This window comes from Bufo gargarizans, chromosome 8 (assembly GCF_014858855.1).
Source record: "Bufo gargarizans isolate SCDJY-AF-19 chromosome 8, ASM1485885v1, whole genome shotgun sequence".
Lineage (NCBI taxonomy): Eukaryota > Metazoa > Chordata > Amphibia > Anura > Bufonidae > Bufo > Bufo gargarizans.
Genome location: NC_058087.1, coordinates 197244075 through 197256199, shown reverse-complemented (window position 1 = coordinate 197256199; position 12125 = coordinate 197244075). Strand labels below are relative to the sequence as shown.

The 12125-nt window shown below is 43.2% G+C and overlaps 1 protein-coding gene across 8 annotated transcripts in view; it reads right to left on the bottom strand.

Annotated features, from left to right (window-relative positions):
• The window catches only part of LOC122944490 (interferon-induced very large GTPase 1-like), a 28146-nt gene extending 19944 nt beyond the window's left edge, over window positions 1–8202 (bottom strand). For 7 of the 8 annotated variants that reach the window (XM_044302818.1, XM_044302819.1, XM_044302822.1 and 4 more), the window contains exons 1-6: window positions 7790–8202; window positions 6732–6821; window positions 6363–6581; window positions 5844–5933; window positions 5242–5355; window positions 3567–3635 (exon numbers count right to left, since the gene is read on the bottom strand). In XM_044302818.1, the coding sequence (XP_044158753.1) occupies window positions 3567–3635; window positions 5242–5355; window positions 5844–5933; window positions 6363–6581; window positions 6732–6801 (562 nt within the window). In that variant the 5' untranslated portion in view covers window positions 6802–6821; window positions 7790–8202. The remainder of the gene's footprint in view (window positions 1–3566; window positions 3636–5241; window positions 5356–5843; window positions 5934–6362; window positions 6582–6731; window positions 6822–7789) is intronic. The other variant, XM_044302821.1, reaches the window with a different exon arrangement.
• Between the last annotated feature and the right edge of the window lie 3923 nt (window positions 8203–12125).

Sequence of the window (12125 nt, the reverse complement as noted above, 5' to 3'; positions counted from 1 at the left end):
TTCAGCCATATGTTTACGGGCGGTCCTTCACCGTTATGACCGACCACAATCCACTGGTGTGGCTCAACCGGGTGGCGGGGGAAAACGGACGCCTGTTGCGGTGGAGCCTGGCCCTCCAACCATTTAATTTTACGGTCCAGTACCGGCCCGGGTCTCAGAATGGGAATGCCGATGGACTATCACGGCAATCTGCCCGGGAACCCGGAGACCCGAGCTCACCGACTCCCCCTATTTGACCCGTTGGGGTCCAACCGCGTCGTCGGACTTTATTGGGGGGGAGAAATGTCACGAAACGGCCCTGAGCGCGCCGTCCAGCGGGCCACGTGACAAATAACAATTTGAAAGACCATTTTCCTTCCTTTTATATTTCGGTTGTGCGTTTAAGTGTATGGACATCTTATTTCGTGCTAGATTTGGTTACTGGTGTGCTTTTAAATGTATTCTCTTTTCCCTTTGTTGTAAGGATTGGAATGGCCTGGTTGAAATGCAATTGTACGCTAATTACTGTGTACCTCACCTCTCCAGGGCTGTGTAATCTGAGGCTGTAAGAAGGCCATCTGTATGCAAATCCGATGGTCTGATTCCAGCCTGGACATGTCTAGGGTTACATAAGGCTTTCAGTGTGTGTATAAATGCTTGTGTCCAAGACCCTAAATAAATCAGTCAGTCCCTGTTTCAAGTCATACAGCAACGTCTGGTGAGTGATTCCAGGGCGCAACACATTGTACCAAGAAGGCCGGGCCACTCGGCAGTCGGGCTGATCTCCACCGTGGGTGCCCCATCCCCTCCGCAGACGTCCGAGACATCACCAACCAGGGGGTCAGATAGGAGCAGGACCGCAGGCGGACACACCATTCCGTCACAAGGGCGAGTCCTCTTATTCTTGTACTGGGCAAAATGGTTTTAGAAACACCCTACATGTGGCCCTAATATTAAAAACATCCTTCATGTGGCCCTAATAATTTGCCTGAAGAGGGTTCAGGAGTAAAAGAGCACCATGCCCAATTGAGGTCCAGTGTGGTGATTTACGCATCTCGTGCTGACAACTGCAGAGGCTCTGGGGTATATCGTACCCAGTGTGTGGCATCTGAGACACAACGCGCCCCTTAAGTTGTTAGGCGGGTTCTACTGTGTATGGAAATGCCTTAAATGTGGATGGAAACTGATGTTTGGGTACGATGCAGGGTTCAGGAATGACACCTTTTTGCTTTTGCAGCGCACATTTTGATGGATTGGGCTACGGTCGCCATGTTGCTATTGAACAGCCTCTGGGACCAGTACAGACATTTTCTGACAACTATTTTTGTATTTTTCTCTGGATGCAGCTGTGTCAGGGCTTACTTCTTGTGGGATGAGCTGCCATCATTATTGGTTATAATTCGGGGTACATGCGACTTTTGGGTTTTGTTATTGCGGTGCGCACCGTGTGGGAAACACAACGTCACTTTTATTCTGCTCATCCCTACGATACAGAGACACCGATTTTATAAAGTTTTATCTGTTTCCACTGCTAAACAAAGCATTTTTGAAAAACAATCATGTTTTTGTGTTGCTCTTTTCTAAGAGCCATAGGGGCACATTTATTTTAGATGCCGGTCTTAATAAACCCCTGTGCTGGCGGAGGATCCGCCGAAGTTATCAGGAAAAGCAGGCCTCTACAGCGCCAGTTCTAAATGTAAGAAGCTTCCTCGCTGTTACATTTAGACCATTTTCTACTCCTAAGGGTCCATTCAGACGTCCGTTGAATGGTCCGGATCCATTCCACAATAATGCGGAATGGGTGCGGACCCATTCATTTTCAATAGGGGTGGAAAAGATGCGGACAGCCCACAGTGTGCTGTCTGCATCCGCATTTCCGGTCTGTGGCCCCGAACTTCCGGTCTGCGGCTCAGGGAAAAAATAGAGCATGTCCTATTCTTGTCCGCAGCTGCGGACAAGAATAGGAATTACCTATTAAGTGCCGGCGATGTGCGGTGTCAGTGTTTAGCGGTCCGCAATTTGCGAACTGCTAAACACTACAGACATCTGAATGGACCTTACAACGTGCTGACCCTAAAACGTGCCTGCCGGCCCCTCCCCTTCCCATTCCTCGCCACGGCCACAAATTTAGACCTGGCGTGATCAGGGAAAAGTCCAAAGCACACAGTAGCTTCTCTGGTCTTCAGAGGCAGTGAAAAGCAGTTCTTCGTCAGGCTCAGGACTCGGCGAGCTCTGACACGCCCCCACTTCCTGTCAGATGTCTTCTGAGTCTCTGTTACCATGGATAGATCCTGCCTGACAACAGGCAGTGGACGGCAACTTAGCTGGATGTGAGACCCCGGGTGGCCATGACTTTATAGATTTTTTTCAGGAGGATGCAGATTTTTTTAAATTGAAATGACTTCGAAATTTGCTAATTACAAATGAAATTGTGTGAAAGAATTGTGACTCTTATAAAATGTTTAACATAAAAACGTGATTTAAACAATAGGTAATTTTCTGATGACACATTCCCTGTAAGGTTTTCGTGGACTCCAACACTGATGACCTGTCCTGCCTGGTACTGCAGCTGATCCTCCTACTGATCAGCAGATGTCCTGGAGTATTGACCTCCTCCCACCATGAGACATTCAGTCCCAGAGAAACCCTGTGATATATTACCCGGCTGTTGCTCGCAGGATTATGCATTTGTGTTGTACCTGAAGATGAGACATTTCCAGAGGTTCTGGAGCTTGTCCTGGTCACCTGCTTCTTCTACAGTTGTGGAGATATTTCTCAGAGCCTTTGGTACAGTGCCAAGACTATTATCTTTTCCCATGTAGAAGAAACATGAAGATGTTGGAGAGTCCCCACTGGTTCTCTTATACTGGTGATTGTTTCACAGAAGCTTATGGCGAAATGCACGGACTGTATAGCCTGAAATTAGCCTATATACACCCAAAAATCTCCCTTAAAGGGGTTGTCTGAACCCAGACATAACCCCGTCTTTACCAAATCAGCCCGTATGAGTTGAGTATGGGGCCATTTCATGCTCCAATGCTCTCCCAGGGCAAGGGCTTTTTCCGCAGATCCGGTGACGTACCGGGCTCTGCTAGGTGGAGGTTTCCGCCTAGTAGTATTCCCAGTGACGTCTATGGCACTAACTCAGAAGGGTTAAGAACGGGTTATGTCTGGGTTCAGCTCTGAACCCGAACAACCCCCTTTAAGGAGATCCAGCAAATGTTGAAAAAAACCTTCTCTTTATTGCCATCTAAAGTTTTTAAAGACATAGTGACACAAATTAGAATTGGGGTTGGTGTAATTTGTGTCACTGTCTTTTCATACGTTGGATGGCAATAAAGAGAAGGTTTGTTTCAACATTTGCTGGATCTCCTTTCAAGCATTGGTCCTAACTGGAGCCCAGGCTGGGGCTGAATCCGTGCAATAGAAACCACCTCTACAGGAGTGCTGGTGAGCTGGATATACGCTTGTGTATACTCTAATGTTTGTAATCTATATCTGGATCTTCTTAAATGGTTTGTCTAAATGAGTAACCCAGGACCTTGTTTCTAGTTGTCATTGGGTCTATAGAGGTGCATGTATCTTACCTGAGTAGGAATCATGGTCTCCTCCAGGCTTTGCACCTCTGGAGCTTGTCTTCATGTTTCTTCTTCCTTCTGTTTGGATAGAAAATAACCTTATTATTATATAGAAATATTGTCTAGTCATTTACAGTAACTCTCCTTTACTAGATCTCCTCACATAAGAACGTTATAAGAATGAAGCTTTCATGTCATGAATATTTTCAATGACCTTCTCCATGTTTTATAACAGCATCTTCATCTATGAGGTTAGTGGCCTCAGACATAGAGCTCCTCACAGGTTTACATCATACCAGCTTGTGACCCACAAGAAATGTCTCTTGTCTCGGGACGTTGGTTCTCAATAATTCTAAAGGATCCTACAAGTGTTGAGGCTCAAGAGCCCCACATTAATTGAAGTTGTTCCCTTATCGGACAACCCATCAAAGTTACAATATATTTTGAAATTTTGGTTTGTCCAGTCCTTGGTTTCATACATACAACACCTTGATCATCCCTCTCCTTTATTTTGTTTTCCATTCTATCCCTATATGTGTGTGACAAGATAACAAATACAATATTCTGTCTACACTATCATCATTGAAGCATTAGTTCTGTAATTAACAGAGAGAAAGAATCCATCATAGACTAAAGCCACCACTAGGGGGAGCTCACTCTAGTCTGATGTATACAGCTCCCATTAAACTTCCCAATACCTCTGGTGGTGGCTACAGACAGTCAAAATGTCAACATTAAAGTATGACAGGGAAGCAGAGGATTTAGAGCTCTGTATCTGAAAAAACAAGATCTGACCACTATAAAGACATATTATTGAATTAATCAGCACAGAATTAATGAGCTAAAAATTACATAGTGCTTAAAGGGCCATTGAGTTTTCAGGAAGTGTTTGCTATGTCATAGAGATCTATTTCAGTGTTTTGATTGTTGGGGGTTTGAGCACCGAGACCTCCACTGATCTATAGAACGAGGAGAGAGACGCGCTCGCATACTCTCCTCATTGCAGCGAGGAGAAACAGCGTGCTCTCAGCACTTGTACTCCGACCAATCAAAACTTTTGATTTGTCACTATGACTATGGTTTTCTGAGAACTCAGAGGTAAAGATTGAGCAGCAAAGTGATGTGATGATTGTGTGTTCTTGGTGTGTCAGGTCTGGGGATATAAAGCTTCTCCTTGTGGAGAGCGACAAGTTGGCGTAGGGAGTCTTAGGACAATGGCAATGCTCCCTGCGAAAAACGGAATGTGAATAAGTTGCCTCTCGAATTTCAACTGCTGGATGTCTACTCTATGAGTCAATGTCTGGCCCTTTAAACAGGTCCTGAAGCATGACTTGGGCAGACACAGTGTAAAGCTGGCCATACACATGAGATCTATGTTGGTTGAACCTGTCAATTTCAACAGATTTGACCACCCATCTGTTGTGTAAAGCGTCTTCACAACTCTTCCCATTGACTGATATCAGGGGAGGTAAGGATTGGGCGTGCTGGATTTCAACCAGTTGCTGCCAAATGAATCTGTCAGCGTCTTTCTCCCCAGTCCCCATTCACTACATTCGCATGGTCGACCAAACGTCTTGAATGGGAGGATCGGGAGAGATAACTGTCGGCTGAACAAGCGTTATCTCTTGTGTATGGCCGGCCTACGAAAGCAAAAATATTAGCTGACTATAAATATAAGTCTCACCTCCACCTCGGGGGACTTCACCACCATGTCCTGGTTGTACCATAAAAGATATTTGGGGAGGGGAGAGTACAATTTTTTGGGTGTCTTCTCCTGGTTTCCATAGCGCCTTTTTACCTGTGAAAAGATGTTGCACAAAATGAACCACAACTAAGCTTAGTCCAATAAATATATTAGAAGAAGACCATGAAATGTAAAGTGACTGCACCCAGTGTTATCACCCCTGTAGAGGGCCAGGCTGGGGTCGGAGGGGGGGATCCGCACTCACCGCATGTACTCAGCCTCTGAGCAGGTAATAGATGTAGAGACTGTGACTAGAGATGAGCGAACTTCTGTTTTAAGTTCGGCGTCTAAAGTTCGGCTTCCGGTTAGCGGAGAATCCCGATCTGGATCCGGATATGGATTCCGACTTCCGTTGTGGTCCGTGGTAGCGGAATCAATAATGGCCGATTATTGATTCCGCTACCACGGACCACAACGGAAGTCGGAATCCATATCCGGATCCAGATCGGGATTCTCCGCTAACCGGAAGCCGAACTTTAGACGCCGAACTTAAAACAGAAGTTCGCTCATCTCTAACTGTGACTGAACCATGGACCTCTTACCTAGAGCACACGTGATCAGACTCAGCAGGACAATCAGCAGCGGACTGACCAGAAGTAACCAGCGGATCCGATCCCTGTTGATAGAAGGCTCTGAAGGTAGAATAGACAATAGCAGGGGTCAGGGCAGGGGGTTGTAGATGTAGGGGTGCTCTGTGCCGCTTACCAGTATTCAAAGATATTGGCCTGGACTTTTTACGTGATATTTACAAGTTTGCTTGTAACTGCCTTTTCCATAGTGAAACAATAAAACCACCTCTAATCATAGTCATTCTATTGCTGATCATGGGCGACTTATCTAGAGTCTCCAGAATACAGCTAATAAGCAGAACACGTCCCCACAGGGCCACAGTCTACAGGGCCCGATCATCATATAATGTAAAGTTCTGCCACTTTCAGGTGTTTCTGGTTGTAGCACTTTTGTAGGCCAGAGTCCTGTCCCCGCCATATTCACCGTGTTATGTGATAGAACAGGACTCCACACAAAGCACAAGAAGACAATGGTGGTAGTGGAGGCCTCACCTGCTGACTTCCGTACCCTTCTTGGTATCCTACTATCCTGATTCTCTGACAAGGGGTCTTCCCCCGATGGTTGCCTACGTCCCAATTCTGTCTCTTTAGATGAAGGAATGTCTTTAGCAGAAAAGCTATCTCCCACTTGAGGGCTCACTTCTTGTTCCTCAGGATGATCAGACATCTGGTTAGATGGATTTCTGACGAGATCATTAGATTGTTGAACGTCTGTGGAAAGGAAATACAGTAGATGAAAATTCTCCAAATTAACAAGATTTCTAGAGTTCAAACAAGGACAGACCAGCCCTAGTCAGAAGATAAATGATAGATAGATAGATAGATAGATAGATAGATAGATATTACCACACTCAGACTGACCTTTAGTGTAGGCTTTGGACACAATACACAGGATGATGATGATGATGATGGACAAACATATTCTTCTCATCCTCCTATTTCTAAGTAATGCTACAAAGAGAGAAGAGATGATGATGATGGCGATGAAGAGCTGTAGAGTCCAACCAAGGGATGGGTTGGGGCTCGGTGCTGGGGTAGACTTCAGCTGTAACTTACACAAGTTTCTGCCATAAGTTATAGTACATTCGGCGGGCAGAACAAAGCCCCACCCCTCCTACCAAGCCCTGCCCTTTTTCTCACCACTGTAGAAAAGTGTCAGGAAGCTCAAAAAAATCACTAATTATGGCACAAATATTGCATGCACCCTAATTTGCAACTTTTTTATGCCACAATAGTGGTGCAAACACTTTTTCACTGGCAAAAGAGTAGATGTGGTCGGTGATCAGTATTCACACAATGGGTGAGATTTATCAAGAGCGGTGTGTCCTACATTGGTTTTGATATCCCTTGTGTTGGCGCATGATCGGCAGTCTGTGCACCTAAACTGAAGCCTACGGCAGCTCGGAGCGGCCACCCATCTCTGTTTAAATTTAAGCCAGAAAATTATTATAAAAGAAGATCGATGTGCCGTCCCGCTGGCCACACCACCATCGTGAAAACTGGCAAGTGCTGCGTAGAAACATCACTTCTGAATACATTTAGTCACAAAGGTATTTAAAAAGTCGTCCTTCAAGTTTTAAGCCAAAAAATTGTCCAAAAAGAGGCAAAAATATCGCCCTGGTCACAACAGCGCAGATGTAAAAACAAACCAAACTGCGCCAAATGTACGATCAGTGCGGTTCATATTGCATTTCACACATGTCTCGCACATATTTCTCCAACGCACTTCAGTTTCAGGCTGATGTTGACAATACCATTGTTGTTAAACCTGCCTCATACAGTCTTTTCCACTACGTTGGAGTGGAGACTCAAAAGGATGTCCACCACTCTATGACCACTGAAAAATACAACAGGACTCCACTGGTGGATATCTTGTGATCTGCTCAGTCACCACAGAACCCACTCAGACACGCACTCACCTGTCCTTCTCCTGGAATCTCTGTGTTGCAGATTGAATAATGGTCAAATGTCACCCTCAATCTGACCATGAAGCCTAATATCTGTGAAAGGTGGCAATCCTGGGCTCTGAGAATAGTGCCAAACCCTGGGAAGGGTTCTGGTTCTACGCTCTGATAATGGTGCCAGCCCTGGACTCTGTGAAGGACTCAGGGAAGGGCTCTGGTTCTGGAGTCTGGAAAGCGTTCTGGTCCTGGCCTCCGTGAAGACTGTAGTCAAGGCCTCTAGAAAGAGATCTGGTCCTGGCCTCTAGGAAGGGTTCTGGACTCTGGGTTTGGAGACGACCCTGATCTCTGAGAGCGGTGATAGCCCTGTGCTCTGCTGGGTGGAGGCAGCTCGACGCCTGGTTCACACTTTGATCCTCTCCAGCGGTGTCTCAATGACTGTTACTTTCAGTTCTGTGAGACAGAGGCTGGAGCTGACCAGATTTACTTTCACTTTCACTGCTGCCTCGTTCTTCCCTCGTTCCTCCCTGAGCTCAATGTTCTCATAAGAAGGCAATGAAATGTATAATCCAAAACCAGGTTCCTGCATGAGAAATTCACCCGCACTGTATTGAAGCAGAACAAAGAAATCTTCAGGATCCGACCAAACGTGCCATATGTAGATAAAGAAAAATCCACAGCAACAACCAGTCACAAACGATTTAATGTCATGTCCAAAAAAGTTATAACTCTGAAATCATCCAATCAGAAATGTTCACCTACACATTACCATTGATAAAAGTAGTATATTATATTATATTTTATTTTCAAAGTATTATAGTAGTTATATTCTGGTACATAGGAGCAGTATTATAGTAGTTATATTCTTGTACATAGGAGGCTGTATTATAGTAATTATATTCCTGTACATAGGAGCAGTATTATAGTAGTTATATTCTTGTACATAGGAGCAGTATTATAGTAATTATATTCCTGTACATAGGAGCAGTATTATAGTAGTTATATTCTTGTACACAGGAGGCAGTATTATAGTAGTTATATTCTTGTACATAGGAGGCAGTATTATAGTAGTTATATTCTTGTACATAGGAGCAGTATTATAGTAGTTATATTCTTGTACATAGGAGCAGTATTATAGTAGTTATATTCTTGTACATAGGAGGCAGTATTATAGTAGTTTATATTCCTGTACATAGGAGCAGTATTATAGTAGTTATATTCTTGTACATAGGAGCAGTATTATAGTAGTTATATACTTGTACATAGGAGCAGTATTATAGTAGTTATATTCTTGTACATAGGAGCAGTATTATAGTAGTTATATTCCTGTACATAGGAGCAGTATTATAGTAGTTATATTCTTGTACATAGGGGCAGTATTATAGTAGTTATATTCTTTTACATAGGGGCAGTATTATAGTAGTTATATTCTTGTACATAGGAGCAGTATTATAGTAGTTATATTCTTGTACATAGGAGCAGTATTATAGTAGTTATATTCTTGTACATAGGAGCAGTATTATAGTAGTTATAGTCTTGCACATAGGAGCAGTATTATAGTAGTTATATTCCTGTACATAGGAGCAGTATTATAGTAGTTATAGTCTTGCACATAGGAGCAGTATTATAGTAGTTATATTCCTGTACATAGGAGGCAGTATTATAGTAGTTATATTCCTGTACATAGGAGCAGTATTATAGTAGTTATATTCTTGTACATAGGAGCAGTATTATAGTAGTTATATTCCTGTACATAGGAGCAGTATTATAGTAGTTATATTCCTGTACATAGGAGCAGTATTATAGTAGTTATATTCTTGCACATAGGAGGCAGTATTATAGTAGTTATATTCTTGTACATAGGAGCAGTATTATAGTAGTTATATTCCTGTACATAGGAGCAGTATTATAGTAGATATATTCTTGTACATAGGAGCAGTATTATAGTAGTTATATTCTTGTACATAGGAGGCAGTATTATAGTAGTTATATCCTTGTACATAGGAGCAGTATTATAGTAGTTATATTCTTGTACATAGGAGCAGTATTATAGTAGTTATATTCTTGTACATAGGAGCAGTATTATAGTAGTTATATTCTTGTACATAGGGGCAGTATTATAGTAGTTATATTCTTGTACATAGGGGCAGTATTATAGTAGTTATATTCTTGTACATAGGGGCAGTATTATAGTAGTTATATTCTTGTACATAGGGGCAGTATTATAGTAGTTATATTCTTGTACATAGGAGCAGTATTATAGTAGTTATATTCCTCTACATAGGAGCAGTATTATAGTAGTTATATTCTTGTACATAGGAGGCAGTATTATAGTAGTTATATTCTTGTACATAGGAGCAGTATTATAGCAGTTATATTCTTGTACACAGGAGCAGTATTATAGTAGTTATATTCTTGTACATAGGAGGCAGTATTATAGTAGTTATATTCTTGTACATAGGAGCAGTATTATAGTAGTTATATTCTTAACCATATTTCTTTTTATTGAAAGAAAAAGCAGAGGTTAAATGCCTATACATGACTACAGCTCAATGACAATGAATCACAATATGAGTCCGACATATACATCATGTACAAACATTATATATAATCATGTTTATCAAACATAAAATAAGAGTTAGCAAGGGGACGGGAAACATAGGGAGGAAACACACAAGAAGGGATGGAACGGGGGAGAACAGGGAAGTAGGGAATTCTGCTCTTCTAAGCAAAGTTTCTATATGTTTTCCATGGAGACCACATTTTCAGGAAGCGGGAACGTGAGTTAGTTTCCCAGTGTGCCAGCTCCTCAAAACGGTAGATCTGGTCTACCTTGTCTGTCCACATAAGGATAGTCGGGGGAGAGTCATTTTTCCACAGGAAAGGAATAAGCAGCTTAGCTGCTGTGAGCAACATGGTCGGAAGGTTATCTTTGGCAGGGGTGAGGGTAGTATTGGGGCACCATAATAAAATAAGTTTAGCATCCAGGACAATCCTGGAATTGCATATTTGGTTAATCAAAGGCTCAATTAGTTTCCAAAACGGCAGAATTTTCCGGCAGGTCCACCAAATATGTGACAAAGAGCCAATTTCCAAGCCGCACCTCCAACAAGCTTCTGGAACTTCCGGGTTCAATTTATGTAAGAATTCAGGTGTCTTATACCACCTACTAAGGAGCTTGAAGGAATTCTCCTGAATCCTCACGCAGCGGTTAAAGCCGTGCGAATGTGCCAAGATAAAGGCTCTTTCCGGCTCCGTAAGGCTCAAAGAGAGCTCCTTCTCCCAGGAGGTCACAAAACGAAGCTCCGGAGGGAGTGAGGAGAGTATTTTTTTGTACATCTGGGATAGCGGCCTAAGAGTGGGTTTAGTGGCCACTTTCTTCTCGAGCCATGATAAAGAGCTGCTACCAGGAAGGGACCTAATACCACCTGTAATATCTCTCTTAAAATTAGCTAAGTGGAAAAATGGCGCAGTCTTAACCTCGGGGAGGTCCAATAACGAATCCAAATTCAAACTGCCATCCGGTAAGAGGACATTACGCAAAGACATGTCGGCGAGCCTAGACCAAATACCGGAGGGGTTTAAAATGGATGGGTGGAAGTAGCTTTGTAGCAGTTTAAGTGGCATACATGGATTAGGGAAGTTAAATGTTTGGGATTGGACCATTTTAGACCACTCTACCAGCATACCCTTCCAAACCGGTGAAGAGGCATAATGGTTAGCCGAGAAGGCTCGGACACCCCACAGAGTGAGCCGATCTTGGTTGGTGAGCAGTGTAGATTCAAGGCGAGAGCAAAGGGAGCTAGATTGACGAGACATAGCAGCTACGCATCTACAGAGTTGTACAGCAGTGTAATATACTTTAACATCCGGCATCCCAAAGCCTCCAAGCTTCTTATCCCTAGTGAGGACTGAATAGGCAATACGAGGAGATTTGCCATTCCAAAGGAAGCGTGTGAACACACGGCGGACTTCTGTGAAATATGAATTTGGTAACCAAATAGGGAGGGTTTGTAGCAGATACAGGAATTTGGGGAGGATAAAAGTTTTAAGGTAGTTTTTCCTTCCAACCCAAGATACAAAAGGCAGTTTTAGATTCTGGAGGTGGGTACGGACTGACTGAAGTAGCGGTGTGTAATTAAGTGAGGCCAACTCCTGGACATTGGCCGAAATATGCGTCCCTAGGAACGTAATGTCTCTGGGTGCCCAGACAAATGGAGTGTCACGTTTAAGCGTGTTGATCATAGCTTGGGAGCACGAAATGTTGAGTGCCATAGACTTCCCATAATTAATTTTAAAATTGGATACGAACCCAAAGTCCTCAAATATATTTAATAACTTAGGTAGGGCCTCT